The 19,569-nt window shown below is 39.1% G+C and overlaps 1 protein-coding gene across 2 annotated transcripts in view; it reads left to right on the top strand.

Annotated features, from left to right (window-relative positions):
* The window catches only part of NT5DC1 (5'-nucleotidase domain containing 1), a 108,908-nt gene that overhangs the window by 76,322 nt on the left and 13,017 nt on the right, over positions 1-19,569 (top strand). For both annotated transcript variants that reach the window (XM_055535124.1, XM_055535123.1), the window contains exons 7-10: positions 14,281-14,455; positions 16,316-16,413; positions 17,933-18,051; positions 19,093-19,245. In XM_055535124.1, coding sequence (XP_055391099.1) covers positions 14,281-14,455; positions 16,316-16,413; positions 17,933-18,051; positions 19,093-19,245 — 545 coding nt within the window. The remainder of the gene's footprint in view (positions 1-14,280; positions 14,456-16,315; positions 16,414-17,932; positions 18,052-19,092; positions 19,246-19,569) is intronic.

Genomic DNA, 19,569 nt, shown 5'->3' with positions numbered 1-19,569 from the left:
TGATGTTTAATGTCCTTATCTATGGTATTTATGTATCACTTAACAGTCTTCACCATGTTGGTGTAAATCTGATGGCAGACCAGCTTTACTTTCTGTTGTGAGGAAATCCACATGTGCTCCCTTCTTACCGCACCTTATCAGAGCTGCCTTTACAGCTTATAGGTTCTTTCTTCTAACCAAGATCTAGAAGATTCCCTGTTTGGTTTCTGTTTTCTCAAAGAGGAATGGAAAAATGAGGTACTGTGGCAGCACCTCCTTTTCGCTGTCAGGTGAAGCACAGACTGCCCAGCAGGTAATGCACCTAGATATATGCAGAACAGGAATAGAAGATGGGGAGATCCTTCACAATGGTAAAACCTTGGTGAGACATTGTATTCAGTTCAGTTCAGTTCAGTTCAGTCGCTCAGTCGTGTCCGACTCTTCGCGACCCCATGAATCACAGCACGCCAGGCCTTCCTGTCCATCACCAACTCCCAGAGTTCACTCAGACTCACGTCCATCGAGTCAGTGATGCCATCCAGCCATCTCATCCTCTGCCGTCCCCTTCTCCTCCTGCCCCCAATCCCTCCCAGCACCAGAGTCTTTTCCAATGAGTCAACTCTTAGCATGAGGTGGCCAAAGTACTGGAGTTTCAGCTTCAGCATCATTCCCTCCAAAGAAATCCCAGGGCTGATCTCCTTCAGAATGGACTGGTTGGATCTCCTTGCAGTCCAAGGGACTCTCAAGAGTCTTCTCCAACACCACAGTTCAAAAGCATCAATTCTTCGGCGCTCAGCCTTCTTCACAGTCCAACTCTCACATCCATACATGACCACAGGAAAAACCATAGCCTTGACTAGACGGACCTTTGTTGGCAAAGTAATGTCTTTGCTTTTGAATATGCTGTCTAGGTTGGTCATAACTTTACAGGATAAAAAAATATTTTATGTAGGGGCTTTGCAGATGGAGCTAGTGGTAAAGAACCCGCCTGCCAGTGCAGGAGACAGAAGAGACACATGTTCGATCCCTGGGTCAGGAAGATCCCCTGGAGGAGGAAATGGCAACCCACTCCACTATTCTTGCCTGGAGAATTCCATGGACAGAGGAGACTGGCGGGCTACAGTCCATGGAGTTGCAAAGAGTCAAAAGTGACTGAAGTGACTTAGCACACACCTGGTTTCTTTGTGATACTCTCACCTTTTTACTCCACCCTCCTTATTTCAGTGAACAGTTTATTCATCCCAGGCATGTAGCACTGTATAGAGGTACATATATGAGCATGGTTCATTATAAATACTGAATTCAGAATCACTCCATTATACAGAGAGCAGTGTTCTGTAATCTCTTAGTACTTAAGAACTGATCAGTCAAGTTCCCTAATATAACTACCGACATGAAATCACCCTGATAATGCTTTTTGATTTCAAGCACCACAGTGAGCTAAACATTAAGCTTGCTGCTGATAACAAAAACATCGTTTAACATAAGAATAATGACATAAACAAGTGCTTACCACTCTCCTAAGGCACCTGCATCATTTAGGTATTTAGGTCTTTCATCCATCCCACCCAGTACCCTGATTATTAACCCTAACAATGACTGCCATCTGACAGGTGAGGACACACACAAAGCTGAAATGCAGATGTAAAGCCCGAGCCGCCTGATTCTGGCCATAGTGTTTCTCCCACAAGTCCACACTGCAGCCTTGGCCTGGTTTCATGGTTATAATTATGACTTCTGCTTTTTTAAAGGCTCTATTTCTGGACCAGATCATGTTTGCTTGCTATTTTGATCCCAATGCCACACCGTAGTTTTATGCAGCCACGGCTGATAATTTTAGGAATCATGGACTGAAGTTATCCTAGAGGAGTTCTGACCAGTAGAACCTCCCAGGGATGAGATGGTCTGTATCCGTGCTGTCCATTGTGGCTGACAGTAGCCACATGCTGCTGCCAGGTACTTGAAATGTGGCTAGGGTGTTGCAGGACTTGACTTTTACATTTTAATTTTAGTTAATTTAACTTTAAATAGCCCCATGTGGCTAATGACCATATTAGACAACACAGGTCTAGATGGTATTGGATGTGGGCTCCTCTTGTGTGTTAGCCCTCAGAGCTGCTTGTGCACGCTTGGCCCTTCTTCTAGAAAAAAAATTATTTTTTGAGGAACTTTCTTTTCTTGTGCTTAGGATGTTTCAAATATATAACCATTGGCCAAACAAAGTTCCTACTAAATTTTAGCCCATTTAAATTGAAAGTTGTGAGATCTTTTTTTTTAATTGGACAAAAATTGCTTTGCAATGTTGTGTTGGTTTCTGTTGTATAACAACATGAATCAGTCATAATTTATATTTTATATATATATATATGTGTGTGTGTGTGTGTATATATATATATATATATCTCCTTCCTGTTGAGCCTCCCTCCCCTCCTGTATCGTAGCCCTCTAGGTCATCATAGAGCGCCAGGCTGGGCTCCCTGTTTTATATAACAACTTCCCACTAACTAGCCAATTTATACATGGTTTTGTATATATGTCAGTGCTACTTTCTCAATTCGTCCTGCCCTCTCCTTCCCTGACTATACCTACAAGCCCATTCTGTACATCTGTGTCTCCATTCCTTCCCTGAAAATAAGTTCATCAGTACCGTTTTTCTAGATTCCATATATGTGTGTTAATATACAATACTTGTTTCTGTCTTTCTGACTTGAAAGTCATGAGATCTTAAGTCAACCCTAAAAAATAAACGCTGCTGAGTTTTAATTCACCATACTCTTTGGGGGAAATGAGGAAACAGTGGTCTCATATGCCCTTGATTCTACCTTTAAGAGTCTGAACCTTTAGAAAAGTATTATTGGCAAGAGGTTTATTTCTTTAATTCTAAAAACAAAGGACTATTTTCTTTTACAGATACAAATCAGTTATTTGATGCCTGCAAAATTCAGGGACACGTTAAATCAGGAATGAGTGATACTTACGGAGCCAGACAAAAATCTAGCTACATGATATTTGCATTAAGAACAGAATTCTGAGATTATAGTCTGGGAAAAGGGGAACTGTGGTTTATAAATTGAGAATGCATTTACTGATAAATGCTAAAACAATGACAGCTCTTGCCATTACTACTGCTGTTGAATTGAACAAGTAAATTCAGAAGCTCTGTAGAAAAAATTAGAATGACAGTTTTTTGATTACTCAACAGTTTCTGTACTGGAAATTCTCAAAGCGTAAGGAAAATACAAAGGTAACAGATATTATTAGGAGCAATATTAAATGCCAAAAAAAACTGTGGTCCTATCCCACTAGAAGTTTTCTTCCTTATAACATGGCTTTTGACGGCTTAATACAATGCTTTCAGATTAAGTTTAATGGACAACTATCTCCCACAGATTATGATAGTAGAAAAACACTTCTTGTGCTGGGAGACAGGAAATAGTAAAGCTACTCCAAGATGTTATTTAATGAAAATTTAAACAAACTAATTCACTAAATACTTGCTTTTCTGTTCTGAACAGTTTTACAATGCTGGGTTACATAGATTCTCATTTGATTGGACTCTTAAATTTCTGATTTAGCACTTATTTCTACTCAGTTTCTTATATTATGTTTTATGGTCATGAAAATGTTGTGTCAGTTTTTTATAAGTACTGTTGTTAAATAGTGTTATTCATGAACATATTTTCAGCTGATAGAACAATTTCTGGTCCCCTAGAAGCTCTCCTTATCTCCCTTCTAGCCAATATCCATTGCCTGGATGGATATCTCACACCATAGATAAATTTTGCTTGATTTTTAACTTTATAGAAGTAGAATTAGGCTATATCTGTGTTCTTCTGTCTGGCTTCTTTTCCTGAACATTATGTCTCTATAATTTATACCTGTTGTATAATGTATTCAGTCCTCTTTGTTACTGTATAGTACACAGTTGTATGACTCTACCACAATTTATTTATCTGTTCTGCATATGTGCAGAGTGATCATCAAATGTACACACTTCTAACTTTCCATAGGCCCATCTAGAAAATGCCTTGAAGACAATGGCCTTTGGTCCTTCAGGAAAACAGTTGGATAAGAGAGAATAATGCTCTAATGTGAGCCTGTAGGCATTTGGTAGAATCAGAAATACTTGAGTTAATAATACTTGAGTTTACCAAGTGCTCTCCAAGTGAGTTTGGTGAATTTTTATAATCAAGTAATTTGACATAAATAGCCCTCAATTCACCTAGTTGGTTCAACAAACTTTTTTTTTTTTTTTTTTGGTGAGTGCTTCATTTCCAACCTTGTGTATTATAGATAGAACTGCAAATGGAATGAAAGATGGTGACTAATAACAATACAAAAAGATTCTCTACTTTATTAATGGATAGTAAAATGAAAGGTATATTAACAGCATTGTGTGCTGAAAGGCAAGTCAGCCTCTAGGCCTTGTATTCGTATCCACAGTGAGGAAATGGGGTTCTGTGGTCTGCGAGGTTATCTGCCCAGTGCTACGAGAAATGTCAAATAATGGAGCAGTGGGCATTCAGTCCTGTGTTTTTCTCTGGAAGTGGCAAAAAGAGACACTGCCTTGCATCCTGGTCAGAACATTTGAAGTTTTTTTCCAAATATGTTTTGAATGTAAGTACTGTGTGAGTAAGTACCAACAAAGGTTCGTCTAGTCAAGGCTATGGTTTTTCCTATGGTCATGTATGGATGTGAGAGTTGGACTGTGAAGAAGGCTGAGCGCCGAAGAATTGATGCTTTTGAACTGTGGTGTTGGAGAAGACTCTTGAGAGTCCCTTGGACTGCAAGGAGATCCAACCAGTCCATTCTGAAGGAGATCAGCCCTGGGATTTCTTTGGAGGGAATGATGCTGAAGCTGAAACTCCAGTACTTTGGCCACCTCATGCTAAGAGTTGACTCATTGGAAAAGACTCTGATGCTGGGAGGGATTGGGGGCAGGAGGAGAAGGGGACGACAGAGGATGAGATGGCTGGATGGCATCACTGACTCAATGGACGTGAGTCTGAGTGAACTCCGGGAGTTGGTGATGGACAGGGAGGGCTGGCGTGCTGTGATTCATGGGGGTCGCAAAGAGTCGGACATGACTGAGTGACTGAACTGAACTGAACTGACCATGTGATCATGAATTCACCCCTTGTGGGATAGGCTCCTGATGCAACGTGGCCCATAGGAGGGGGGATTTCACAGTTGATTTAAGCCTATATTTAAGCCAGGGCGGCTCACAGAGAGTGTTTACCGTGTGCCAAGCACTGAGCAGGTGTTTCACATACATTATCGTGTTTCATCCACCTGATAATCTTGTGGGTTCTAATATCATCATCACTTCACAGATAAGCCAACAAAGTGTCTGAATGACCGGGACACTTACCCACGCAAATTGTACAACTGAGACTTGAATCAGGACTGTCTGATTGAGATCAGGCCATCCAGGATCACCCAGGCCTGCATCCTGTAATGTGCTTGTTATATATATGTTGATATGCTCTGCACACAACTGCTCCATCCTTTGAAGGTTTTTCAGTAAGAACGGAGTAGCTGCTCTCCTCATATCAGTAGCAAGAGCCATTACTTAGTGACTTCATCTGAAAAATCACAAATTCCTTTCGCCCTCCTCCCCTGCTCTATAATGATTTAATTTGCTGGCACAAGACACTTAGATTAAACTCCTTTGGAAGTGTAAATGGAGTTCTTATCTGGAAAGAAAAACATTTTCTTTCTCATAGTTTTCAGATAAATGGAATTGTTACTGGGCATCTGTGAGGGCTAGTGCAATTTCCTTTTCATTCACATTTTTCTTCATTTAGTACACATAGCTCATTTGGTGTTTATTGCTAACTTTTGCCAAATACTGTGAGTAAAATATTTGCCTTACTTAAATTGAATTTTGAATGCTTGTTTCTTTCTTGGTTATTGAGTAATTCTAGGCTTTCTGCTTCTCTGGATTTATGTTGACAGCACCTTTCCTTTAGAAAGAAATAGTCTGATCATTTATGTCGTATGGTTTCTTAACAGATTTTTTTTCTTAGGTCAAGAGAAGTCAGAATATAATTTTTCATAGTGACAAAGTTTGATTAGGACAATGTTGTTTTATTTGGGTTTTCTGGGAACTTAGGCTTCCCTGGTGGCTCAGATAATAAAGAATCGACCTGCAATGCAGGAGACCCAGGTTCAGTCTCTGGGTTGGGAAGATTCCCTGGAGAAGGGAATGGCAACCCACTCCAGTATTCTTAGCTGGAGAATCCCATGGACAGAGGAGCCTAGTGGGCTATATATAGTCCATGGCGCTATAAAGAGTTGGACACGACTGAGCGACTAACACACACTTTGGGGAACTTACAGGATCCCTGCCTTGATAACTAGAACTATTCTATGCTTACAGCAGATTTATTGTGCTTTATTCTGAAACACTGGTGATACTCACTAAATATATACCAACAATCAGAGCTGCACTACTTCTCCTAAGAACTTTAGTCTTGAGATTCCATTTAATTAAATTTTATATGTGCATGCATGCTAAGTCACGTCAGTGGTGACCCTATGGATTGCCGCCCACCAGGCTCTGTCCATGAGATTCTCCAAGCAAGAATACTAGAATAGGTTGCTGTGCCCTCCTCCAGGGGATCTTCCCCACCCAGGGATTGAACCATTTCTCTTAAGTCTTTTTCATTGGCAAGTGAGTTCTTTACCACTAGCGCCACCTGGAAAGCCCTAAAATTTATAAGTAGGCCTCATTTAGATTGAGCAAAAACAAAGTTCCCTTTGACTACGGAAGGAATTGTTTATTTCATTGAATCACATAATACTTTATACTCACCAAGATTTCAAGCAAGTATGTTCAACATCCTTAAGAGAAAGTTTAATTACATTACCTTTATTGTTCTATGCTCAGAATCTGTTCTATGTTCAGAATGTGTTCTATGCTCAGAATCTAATTGTTGTAATGCTAGTCACTATAATGACACAGAGAAATTTGATTTATAGAGATTAAATAGAAGATACACTTCTTACACAATAAACTATATAGAAAAATATATGACTAAGGGTTGGAGTATGTAAACTAGAATATAGTAGCTGGCAGATTGAAAAGTAGAAAAAGTGGAAATTATGTTGAGTCCCAAAAACAGGATGGAATTTAGAAAAGCAGAAAAGAAATTGGTTTTGAATAATGGCTAAAGATTGATAGTGTGATGGAGAAAGCAGAAAAATATCTTTCTTTCAAAATATTTAATTTTATGTGTATATATGTATGTATGTATAAAATTGAATATTTAACATTGTTTTTAAGATTTTTTTCATGTTAACCCGGCTGAGTTGTTTTTTGATTTTTAGTTTTAGAAGTCTTTATTTAAGTATTTTAAAAATGTATATGGTTGTCATCTTACTATGACTATACGTTTGTTAGTTCAGAAAAAAACCCCAGATATATAAACTTATTTGTATTAGTCAAACTGGAAGGAGATAGGCCAAAGAAGGAAAAAGAGAGACTGAGAAGATTAAAAGCACTCCTTAGAGTAGAAAATTCTCTGGAAGCCAGTGGAACACAGCGTGATTCAGCTGGGAACCCCTCCAGCCCATTCTCCCCAATTTCTACCTGAGGTCCTGCCCCCTCCATGAAGCGGCTACAGGCTATATATTGGTGGCTGAGGCTGGGTCAGCTGTGCCCCCAGGCTTTCTCCACTCTGTTCAAAATGGATTATTGTAGAATGAAGACTGGGTTCCCATAATGGGTTTTTTTTAGTTATTTATGTTCTTTTGGGAGCTGAATTGAGCATTGTGTGTACCTTCTAAAATGCTGTCTTGGCATTCTGTTAAGCTACCTACGCTAGAAGAAAAACCAGGTGGGAAGAAACACAGTTTTTTGGGGTTTGGTGGGGTTTTTTTGTTTTTGTTTTAAGAATCGTTAAGTAACTGAGCATTGGCTTCCTCAGTAGGAGGAAGGTTCCCTCAAAATGTTTATTGTAAATGAACTCTAATGTCTGGCATATGCCTGCTTTATTCCTGTTACTGTGTCTAATCTCTGTGTGCCTCAGAGCTAGAGAAGCCAGCTTTAACTTTATTTTAAAGGATTAAGCATTGGCACCTCTCTGAGCCTGCTTTGCCCCAAGCTATCCTGTTTTAGTTCTGATTTTTTCCATCTTCTTTCTTCTGGAGGAGTTGGGAGGTTTCAAGTCAGAATAATATGTGGGTCTGTGTCCTCTGGTGAAGACAAAAACCATGCAAGGTGGTTTCATGCCTGGTAAATATATTTAAAAGCCTATTTTGAGACAAAATTTACAGTGCAGCTCCTTGAAGCTGGCCCCTTAAACTTGTCCCAGGTTTTACCTGGGGGATTGTTGGTTTGCCAAGGAAAACGTTCCTGTGTCTTGTGAAGCTAACTTGCGTGTGTTTAGGCAGTAGTGCCTTTATTCATCCCCAGCAACATGCTCTTTAGGTCCTTCTGATGATGTCATCTTGTCTTCATGTGCCTTTCTTGGATCTTTCTACTTCCTCTGACCTTAACAGGGGAAAAGATTACCAGCTGGAAGCTTTTGGCCTGGACTAGAAGTATCTTGCTGTGGCCCTTGCTATAATTGCTCCATTAGTAAGCAGAGCAAATGAACCTGGAAATATTTTATTCAGAGACTAAAAAATAAGGTGTATCAAAATCATACAGGCAACAGCAAAGGCAGATTTAGGTTTGTTTTAACAAGATGGAAAAGTGACGAGAACCTTCTCTGGTTCAGTAGAAGAGATTGTTAGAAGACTCAGGCCAGAAAATAACTGAGGGGCTATAAGTAGGGATTCCCTGGCAGCTCAGCGGTACAGAATCTGCCTGCCAATGCAGGAGACACAAAAGACGCGGGTTTGATTCCTGGGTCAGGAAGATCCCCTGGAGAAGGAAATGGCAACCCATTCCAGTATCCTTACCAGGAAATCCCATGGACAGAGGAGCCTGGTGGGCTACAGTCTATAGTGTCGCAAAGAGTCAGACATGATTGAGCAACTCAGCACTTAGCAGGTATGTCATGGTGAAAAAAATACATAAAAGTATTTATATTGTCTTTCAGAAAGCAGTTTTATCACACATGATCTTCTAATAGTCACTCTGCTGAGATACTATGAAACCTTTCAACAGGATCTCTCAAATGAACAACTTCAATAGTCTTGCTGGCATTTTCTAAAACTGAGTTATAACTATTGCTTATTGTTACTGTCTTAAAATTATGAAATACTGTCTCAGGAATCAACTAACTTTTTCAAAGGACCAGATCATGTAAAGATTATAGGCTTTATGTAGATACTTCTATAATCATGTTAAGTAAATACCTTTCTTAGCTTGTGGGCTGCAGTTTGCCGGCCTCAGGTTTTTCTGATCACCTGATAAATCTCACTTGATAGCTCTCCCCGCACACAGACTTACTTCTACAGTTATTCATCCTCTGCTGTTTCCCTGACATCGAAAATGTAAATACCAAGGTAAAGACAATTCTTTTCCTAAAAGATCTCAGTCTCAGGAGAAAGAAAAATACATAAACACACTTATTACAAGTGTTTATTATCGTGCAGTGTGATGAATGATGTCCAGAGGTGGTGTGACTGGGTGAGGGTGTTGGGAAATGCTCCACAGACAAGCAGCAAGCATTTCTAAAGCAGCAGAGAAAGGAGAGTACATTCCACAAAGGAAGGTAATGCTTATACCTCAATGTGGAAGACATTTATTTTGGGGGTTTTTTTTTTTTTTTTGGCCTATCTCAGTTCCCAGATAATAGCATAGATGACATCATCTCAAGAATATTGGAAGCCCAAGAATACTGGAGTGAGTAGCCTATCCCTTCTCTAGGGGATCATCCCAACTCAGGAATCGAACCAGGGTCTCCTTTATTGCAGGCAGATTCTTTACCAACCGAGCTATCAGGGAAGCCCAACATCAGCTCAGTCACTACAAAAAAACTTCTGTAGGTATTGTGAGGAAAAGCATATTATTCAACAATTACAGCACTGAATATGGATTTGAAGCATTTGACTTCTGCTGCTTCTGCACATGTTATTTTTCTTTAACAGACACTGATCACCTGATAAATTAAATTTAAAACAAGGTTTTAGACACGTAAGCAGTGAGGTTACATAGCTCATGTTAGGTAACAAGATACTATAAAATTAAGAAGTCCCGGCTCGCTGAGAGCCAGTGATCCCAATGAGGCAGGCAGGATATACAGATAATAATAGCAAAAGTTCTAGTTCTTATGTTTAGAGCCATAATTCTTAATCCTAATTGTACATTGAAATTACTTGGGGAGCTTTAAAAAAATATATCAGTGTCACGGCTCCAGCCCGGACCAATTAAATCAGAATCTTGGGGGTAAGACACAGATACAGAGATAGAAGTCAAACACTGTTCATGTAAATTTTATAGATTATGTTTTTCAGTACCTTTACCCTTCATTTCTCAATTCTTGTTGTCCTTTTCCAAGCATTATGTTTAGTACATAGATACTCAATCTAGATATTCTAGATTTATTTACAAATATTAAAAGCAAACCATTTAGGGCCCATATAGGGTCCATAAACAGAAAATCTGTTTTAACATTAAATTTCAGTTTCATCTTTTGCCTTCTATCACAAACAAAAAAATTAGAACATTTTTTAATCTATTGTTTATCTCATTCATCCTTCAAAAACTATTTCAGTATCTCTTGGCCAAAAGAAATTTATATAGTATATGTGTATTTCAGAAAATTGTATCATCCCTTACTGCAAATATATTTAAACAGTTCATGGCTGAACATTTTAGCTGTTCACTGGCCTGCTCTTCTATAACGTACAAAGGTTGTAAATATTTCAGTCTCTCCTAAATTATGTTCTGCAGTGGAAATGATAACAGACCTTAATTGGAGGCTGATGGTGGAGCTGATAGCATTCCAGAATCTCTGATCCTCCCGCACGGCAGCTTTGAGAACACGACCCACACGTCACACCAACACTGGCGATATAGTTAACAAGGAAAATGCTTACTTATTCCATGATGATAGAAATCGTGATGTGGCACAATTGTCTATTAAGCTAAAAAAGCATTTTTAATATTCAAGTTGTACTTATTTTTTTTTACCACGAGAGGTCCCTCAGTCCTGAATTACAGTGGTTACGTGCAGGTCATTTTCTCTGCCCGAAGGACTGTCTTAGCACCTCGCTGTTCTTCCCGTGACTGCATTAATACCGAATTTTTAATATAGGAGAGTGAAACCTTTATTCTTTAGAACTAGCTTTTTAAATTTTTTACTTTTAATCCCCTCTAGATAGAGAAAATATCAGCATCTAAGGATAGAAGAGGAGTGTAGAGGCCAGGAAAATGAGTTACATAAAATGGCAATGAAATAGAATTCTTTTGAGGTTAAGTGAAAACACAGGCTGCTTTGTGAGTGGAGAACAAACAAGACAAGACCATTCCTTTCTTTCCACCTTAGGTCTCAGTCTCAGTTCCCTGGCTTGTCTAGTCAGTGTAAATCTCTCAGTATAAAAACAGAATAAACATGATTATTTTTATCAATAGGGGTATAAAAAGGAAGGTACTTTAGATAGGATGTCATTAATAAGACATGAATAATAGAATTTTTGTCATAGGTTATATGTTAAAAATCATTACTTTGACTTTAAATAAACATAAATGTTCCTGTGTCTGCCTCTCCACTTATTTAAGTATTCATTCATTGAATGATCGCTCAATGTCAAACAGAAAATCAGACTCCCTGCTTTTAGGGAAATAATTTAATAGGCAGTTATTATATGTTTAACATAAATTCCTCTGGTTTAATAGCTTGACCATTTCAGTAAAAATCATGGGTATATATTATGGACAACAGTACTAAATTATAAGCTTCAGAATTGCTCAGAGATTAGATATTAATTGTTCCCACCACAAAAAAAGAAAAAGAAATGATTGTGCAACATGATAGAGGTGTTGGCTAAATACAGTAATAATCTCCTGCAGTGTATAAATGTCAATCAACACATTGTACACCTTAAACTTGCACAGTGTTATGTGTTAGTTATATCAGTAAAAATAAGCTTTAAAAGATGAGTGTGTATTTACATTAACATACCTCCTATTCCCTTAATGATTTGAGGTTACAAGGGATGAAAAATATTTTCCCCAACCACGGTTAGTGACCTTTTACACAAAGAGCAACCCATAATCTACCATAACATATCCATTTGTACAGGATTTGTCTTTTTTAATTTGTTCATTTCTCTCTGGCTTGTGGACAAAGCGAGAACATCTCCATTATTTCCTCAGGGAGCAGTTTTCTCCAACTAAACTATTATGTTTGCACTCTTTTAGATTAGGCTTACTAAGGGAAACTAATATTAATCTAGGCAGGAATTTCAAAATGCTCTGTTTAAATGTATGTTGTTTTTTTTTTTAATTCATTTGGAAATGGAATAGCTTTTTAACAGTAATTTACTTTTTGACCACTAGGTGGCACTTTGACCACACTTATGTGTGCTTCCACACATAAGCTAAGGAAAAAAGAGCCTTTTCTCAGCGATTGTTTCTGAATACAGATGCTTAAGTATCTTCAGCATTACATACTACAAATCTTTTGTTATCCAGCCCATAATATCACTACAAAAGCCTTTGTTTTTCTGGGTGAAATAATCTTACATATGACTGCCTCAGGTAAATTCTGGGAGAGACACAGCTTCTGCCATTGCTTTGATCATTACTCATCAAACTATTCTGTTTTTAGCTATTTAAATATATTATTTTTTCTTTCTTAAGTTAGTCCTTTCTTACTAGTACCTTCTCATCCCTGAAATACAGAAGATATATTTTAATTTTTTCAAGGGCCATTACATAGCTTCTGGGATATTAAGAGATCCAAGAACACATGTTCTTTGTAGGGCAGAATATGAGGGCACGAAGTTTGTTTTTGTTGTTCTTGGCACTCTGACGGCTGTTTTTCTCATTTTACAACATTCATTCTTTTGTTAAGCAATATTTTGGTCTGATTATGAATAATTCTTACATTGTATTATTTTCTGAAGAAAGATGTTGTAGGATGCAAATAATAGATATCCTTAATGGTTAAGCTGTTGCTAAATTGGGTTGTTTCACATGATTAGGACATGGGAAGGAATTACCCTGTTAGGTTGGACTGGTAGAGAGACCCACCCTCTCTAAGCACCCTGCCCCTCAGAAACCTCCAACACAATTAGAATGCTCTCCAGCAAAGAAGAGGGAGAGTGGGTTTGGGCAGTCAGATAACAGTATTTGGTGCCATTTCTGTTTTTGTTGTTTCTTTTTTTTTCCCCCTAGAGACTCTTCTTTCTTGTCCTAATGTTCTTGAAGTAAAACTTCATTTCCCTTATTTTAAGTGCATGACACTAAACAGAATTACAGATGTATAGACTCTGTTGCAGAATTTTATCATTCAGCACAAGCTCTTTCACTTCTTGTTTTGTCTATGCATGTGTCTTTTCTCTAGCAGTTAAGGAAAGTAAGAACTCAGGTTCTCTTTCTGTGCTTACCAGTGCTATCACGCCCCCAAAACCTGTATCTCTAAAGTGCTGTATGAATCTAATCGCATTTCAACCAAACCTGCATTGTCTGTCTAAGCACGCATAACTCTGAAGCCTCCGTATCAAACACTGGGTGCCTCTGACCAGGACTTCTGGAGATGTTGGCCCCAGCTGCCTCGGAGCTCAGGCTGATGCCCTGGACTCTTTATAGACCCAGAGGAACAGAGCTGGGCCAGCTCAGTGACTCAGGTTCTTCAACTTCTGTCAGTCACACTGCCTTCCTGCCTTTTCTGGCTTGTTTTTCCATTTAATATCACAGCCCCCCAAGGGCTGTAACAGACCCAGGACATCTAGTCTCAGTTCCATCTGAAACAGAACCTGAAACAGCTCCTTTCTCCACTGCTTCCTGCCAAGGTGTGTTCCTGTTGCATTATCTGAAAATGTATTTGTTTGTTTTCTGAATTCAGCAAGTATTTGTTGAATGATTGAAAGAATATTTATTGACATTTCAAATACAGTAAGTTTTTCTCTGATTTGAAAGTGCTGATATATTTTGTTTATTATGTTATCTGTTTTAACACTTGTCAAACAACCAGAAAATGTTTTCAACTGACATTTTCAGTCATCATGTTTTTAAAAAAGAACAGTAAGTATTCAAGAAGTTAGTAATGGCATTGTTGCTAGATTGTTTGAACATAGTTTTTAGCCTTTTAATTTTATAATTTGAGAGAGACGAACTTATTTGAGAAGACACTGAATCAAGAAAAAAATTTTAATCTCTGTGATATTTTTATTTTTCAGAAAACTGTGGAATATATTTTCCAGAAATAAAAAGAGATCCAGGCAAATATTTACACACTTGTCCGGAATCAGTAAAAAAGTGGCTTCGACAGCTAAAGAATGCTGGCAAAATCCTTATGTTAATTACCAGTTCTCACAGTGATTACTGTAGACTCCTCTGCCAATATATCCTTGGGTAAGTGGTGAGTCATTTTGTTTTCACGGTCTTATAAAATCCTGATAACAGATTAGACCAGTGCCCTTTTTAAGTGTTCAGCCATGACCATGTCATTATATTAAACAATACTGAGTGACACGTGGTTATTTCTCATAACAGCCCTCAACATCTGCTGACAGCAAGATACCCCACGTACATTTCAGCAAAGCAGTCTTGCCAGGCCCAGTATGCTCACAGCTGATGGACTTCAGATTTTCTGGAAAATATTGTGGACAGACCACAAGTCCTTCAGGCATCCTCCGTGTCTCTGGTTTCTCAGCTTTGGGTGATTCTTGAGGGACACTGAGTTACAGATTATGCTCCCTGACACTCACCTGGAATACAGCCCCCCTGCAGCAATTTCCCTGTGGAGCCAGGCACTTCACCATTTACCCATCCAGGTGTGGGGTTGACATCCATGATCATCGAGACAGTATAAATGTGTAGACTCAAGGCAGATGTGGGCACAAGCCCTGCCTTACAACTTACTCTGTAACCCAGGGTAGGTTCTGTAACCTCTCTAAACCTTCATTTCATCTTCTTAAAAATGGGACAGTGAGCAAACTCCAGGAGATAGTGAAGGACAAGGAAGCCTGGCATGCTGTAGTCCATGGGGTCGCAGAGAGTCGGACATGACTTAGCTACTGAACAACAGCAATACCTCATAGGTGTTAGGGGAAATTTAAATAGCATAGTACAGGTTAAAGTATTAGGCAGAGTAGTTGATAAATTTTAGTAAGCATTAATACTTATTTATGGCATCCGTATTGGGAATATCCATGGTCAGATCTAGATTCTGAAATCGGCTATTAGATTTGCCCTAATGTTTCCTCAAATTTTATCAGACACTGTACTGAATTGCTGTGAGTATGAAGCAAAATTTAGCCTCCAGACTGACCCCTTGCTGACTGGTTTAGTTTCCTAATTCCCATGTTTTTCAGCACATGTAGGTTCAGACTGACCTGTGGTACAGTTACAGTCTGTTGGTGGTTTTCTGCTTTCTTATTAATATTAAGGGATGGGATCCTTGAAGTGAGTTAAGGCTGCAGTCCCAGGTGCCTTGGGAAGTAAATGCCTTCTATAGAACGTTTGTGTCCTGGTACCAGGACCATGCTTCAGAGTAAACACTGGGAGTATTTTTTTTCATTGGTGACCTACATTCATTGTAGGTTACCAGAATTTTTCTTCATATCTGAATTCCTCTGTAGTACAGTTCTGCTGTTATAAAAGTATTCTGAAGTGTTGGGTAAATATTGTCTCCCCAATGTAATAGTGAGTCTGTCAGGAACAAAAATTATCTTCCCTTTGCTGTCCCAAATAATCCTTAGTATAGTATTAAATACAGACTAAAAAATACATTTTTATTACTATACAAAAATAACCATATTATAAGACTACCCTGATTTTTTAACACTCTCTGAAAGATGTCTCCTGACTCAATACGATGCTGGCTTTCGGTAAGACCCATGAGATACACAAAATTATTAATAACTCTTGATGCTAATAAATTCAAACAAATTTCAGGCCCTAAATTTGAAAACAGTGTGTGAATACGTAGATGTTAGAACTGTCGAATTTATAACTGTTGCCATAGTGAGAAAGTCAGCTTAGCACCTAGAGTTAATGAGTTAATGTGCTTTTTTTCCCCTTATGTGTATACTTCAGGGTGGTGTCTGGATAATTAGTGCTTGACCACCTTCTATTTCCTTTCTTATTTTTTTCTTAATCAAAAAATAAGAAATGATGCTGTGGTCAGATAGGCAAAGATTAAGTTCTGTTTTTTATGGACCTTTTCTAATTCCTTAAAATAAACTTATGAAAAATATCACTGCTTTGTAGGAATGATTTTGAAGATCTTTTTGACATTGTGATTACAAATGCATTGAAGCCTGGCTTCTTCTCTCATTTACCAAGTCAGAGGCCTTTCCGGACACTTGGTGAGTTCACAGTTTGTGTCTTTCCTCTCCTGCTTAAGATTTATTCGTTCACTTAATAAATACCCTGTTGGCTAACAGCCATGTGCAAAATTTCATGTTAGATGCAATGAAGGGAATTAAAGAGATGATAAGTGTCCTTTCTCCTCATGAGGTTACAAACACAAACACATAAGCAAGTCGGTGAATGCGTGGGATGGGATTACAGGCCATGTTGCCTGTCGAGGTGGCAGTGACTGCCTGGTGACACCGAGTAAACTGGGAGGCCACCTTAGAGTGCCCACAGGGAGGCAGTTGCAAGGGACTGATGTCAGCCGTTGTCATGGAGACACAGAGCGGGAGCCTGGTGCTTCCCATAGAGCGTGAGAAGAAATGTTTAAGTATTGTATTTGGGTTTATGAAGATGGTGCTTGAAACTTCTTTGAGTGTGCTCCCTTGGACTGTATGCTTCTGCTTCAGCTCTGATGCCTTCATGCGCCACCTTGGCTGTCTGCTGCTGGAGTTAATGGTTTTTTCAGTCCCACAGCTTCCCAGTTATGAAGGTTCTAAGCCCTCCACGTTGCCCTGCATGGATAGGACCCTGCAGAGCAGCTTCCAGTCTGGGGGCTGAAAACAGGGAAGGGAAGGGGTATATTTGTGTAAAGTGAGTTTTTTGTTTTGGTTTTTGTATAAAGAAGAAATTTTCTCTTTTTTGTTAATAATTGAGTCCCAGTATCTGAGAAATCATGATTCTATAGATTTATATTTTTTTATTAAGCAATAGAAAGCTTCCCTTCCCAATGTTTCCTACACAGGGAGCCTCTACATATCAGATGTAGGTTTGCTTTCAAAAATAATTGTGTAAGTTAATCATTTTCCAGTTGCCATCAAACCCAGATTATTTACATGGCAAGACATTCTGTACTAAGTAAAGACAGACAGACATGAGAAATAATTGGTTTTCACCATGTTTCTCCGGGAATATGATGATTCTTCTTAGACTCTTAATGTTAGGCTAAACATGGCTCATTTTTGACCTATTCTTTAGAGAATAATAGGGTTTTAATTTGATTGTATAAAAGAATTAAAAAATGGCTGCTGAAATGTCAGCCAAATAGGCCTGAATATCTTTTGACCTTTAGCTGTGACATGGCTTTAATTATCTGTAATTGTGATTTTAGAATTTCTTGTTCAAAATAACTGAGGTTGTGTAGAAATTCATCTTCCATTATTATACGTTGGACTGTTTTATTATCACCAGTAATGGGGGAGGCTGTGCCTTTGTGAGGGCAGAGGGTATATGGGATATCTCTGTACCTTCCTCTCAGTTTTGTGTGAACTTAAAACTGCTCTTAAAAAATTCTTTTAAAAAATATGTCTCTATGTCAACGAAATGCTCATGACGTGTGGGTGGTCACTGAATGGTAGCTGCCATCCCCACGTGGTTCCTTCTTACACATGTCCTTCAGCCATGCAAAGCGTGGTCTGCCCAGTGAGTGCTGCCACTTGATGAAAACGTGTGATTGTTGATCTGTGTTCTCAGAGAATGACGAGGAGCGGGAGGCGCTGCCATTTCTGGATAAACCTGGCTGGTACTCCCAAGGGAACGCTGTCCACCTTTATGAACTTCTGAAGAAAATGACTGGCAAGCCTGAACCCAAGGTATTTTCTCATTGAGGTGGAGTCTTTGTGGCCCACTTGGAGAGAGAAACCTTTGTCAACTAAAACCGTAACTCTAAATGCATTCCGCATAACTATCTGCCAACCTCCTTGCCTACCTCTTCTGCTTAAATAAGTCTTTCCTTTGATGTACATTTTTATCTCTGACAAAGAAAAGCAAATATTCCAAGCAGGAACAGACCTAGAATAGTGTGTGGGTTACCTGAGGAATGTTATCCTGCTAACTGCCCATCAAGGACCTTTTTATATGTGAAACCAGCAATAACTGATTATACTACAGACTAAAGACACATTAGCTTTTAACATCCTGTCATATTGTTGATGTTGGACATTGGTATATTTTTAATAGCAGAACACTTCCTTCTAAAAAACGTTTGCCACAAGCCCCATGAGAGGATGGGTCAGTCCATCACTGAGCCCTGATCCACTGGCTCCCACACTGGCACAGCCCCCGGGGGCTCCTGACTTGGAGGTTCTAGCTCATATGCTCTTAACCTGGTTTCCTCATCTATAAGCTTTGCCTCAGAATACCTCAGAGTACCTGGGAAGCTTCCTGGAGTCCACCTGCCTCGCCCACCCACTCTCAGAGACGCTGTTTCAGCAGGTGTGAGTGGGGCCTGTAAACTTTGGTAAATTGGCTCTGTTGAGAGTGTTCTTGCTAATCTAATCCTCTATAACAGGCTGTCTCCAGTATGTCACCAGCTCTTCAATTCCAGGGGCAGGTTTAACTGTAAACATTGGGGCTCTTTCATTTTCATTTCAGAAATTTGAATTAAGTTCACTTATCTTCTGCTCTTCTGCATGCAAATGAATTGTGTAATTTCTTAAACCTGACACCCTGTGAATCAAATGGAGCAAGTCAGTGGTCACTTGGGAAGTTATCCAAGGAAATTTAAGATGTTTATGCAGCTTTTACATGACTTTGATAGCTGTTAAGGAATTTTCTTGTGCCTTTTGTAAAATGACCACCATGCCCCTTAACAGTCCTCATGTCTCAGACAAAATTTGCTGTCTGACTTACAGGTTGTTTACTTTGGTGACAGCATGCATTCAGATATTTTCCCAGCCTGTCATTATAGTAATTGGGAGACAGTCCTTATCCTCGAAGAGCTCCGAGGGGACAAAGATGGGAAGCCTGAGGAATCAGAACCTGAAGAGAAAAAAGGAAAATATGAGGTAAGAGTCTCCTTTAGTTTTTTCCTTGAAAGAAAGACCTTTATGTTTGTCATATCTTAGAAAGTGCTTGTTTCTGCCATGAGCAATGAAGTCTGTTGGCACCTAACTGTGACCTTCATGCCCTCTCAACTCTGCACTTGATCTTGTGGGTAGTTTTTAAAGGATGCCAAGATAATGCCGTTGACCATCTGTCTGTCTTCTGGGCTCCCTGCTTTCGTCCAGAGCTGTGGCACCACGACTGTGCTTTGGCTGATGACGAGGCAGCCAGATCCTGACCCGCTATAGTTACACTCTGTCTCTTTGGCTTAGCCATGAAAGCTCTTG

Source organism: Bubalus kerabau, chromosome 9 (assembly GCF_029407905.1).
Source record: "Bubalus kerabau isolate K-KA32 ecotype Philippines breed swamp buffalo chromosome 9, PCC_UOA_SB_1v2, whole genome shotgun sequence".
NCBI lineage: Eukaryota > Metazoa > Chordata > Mammalia > Artiodactyla > Bovidae > Bubalus > Bubalus kerabau.
Note: the sequence above shows the minus strand (reverse complement) of the source record. Positions and strands in the feature narration are given on the sequence as shown.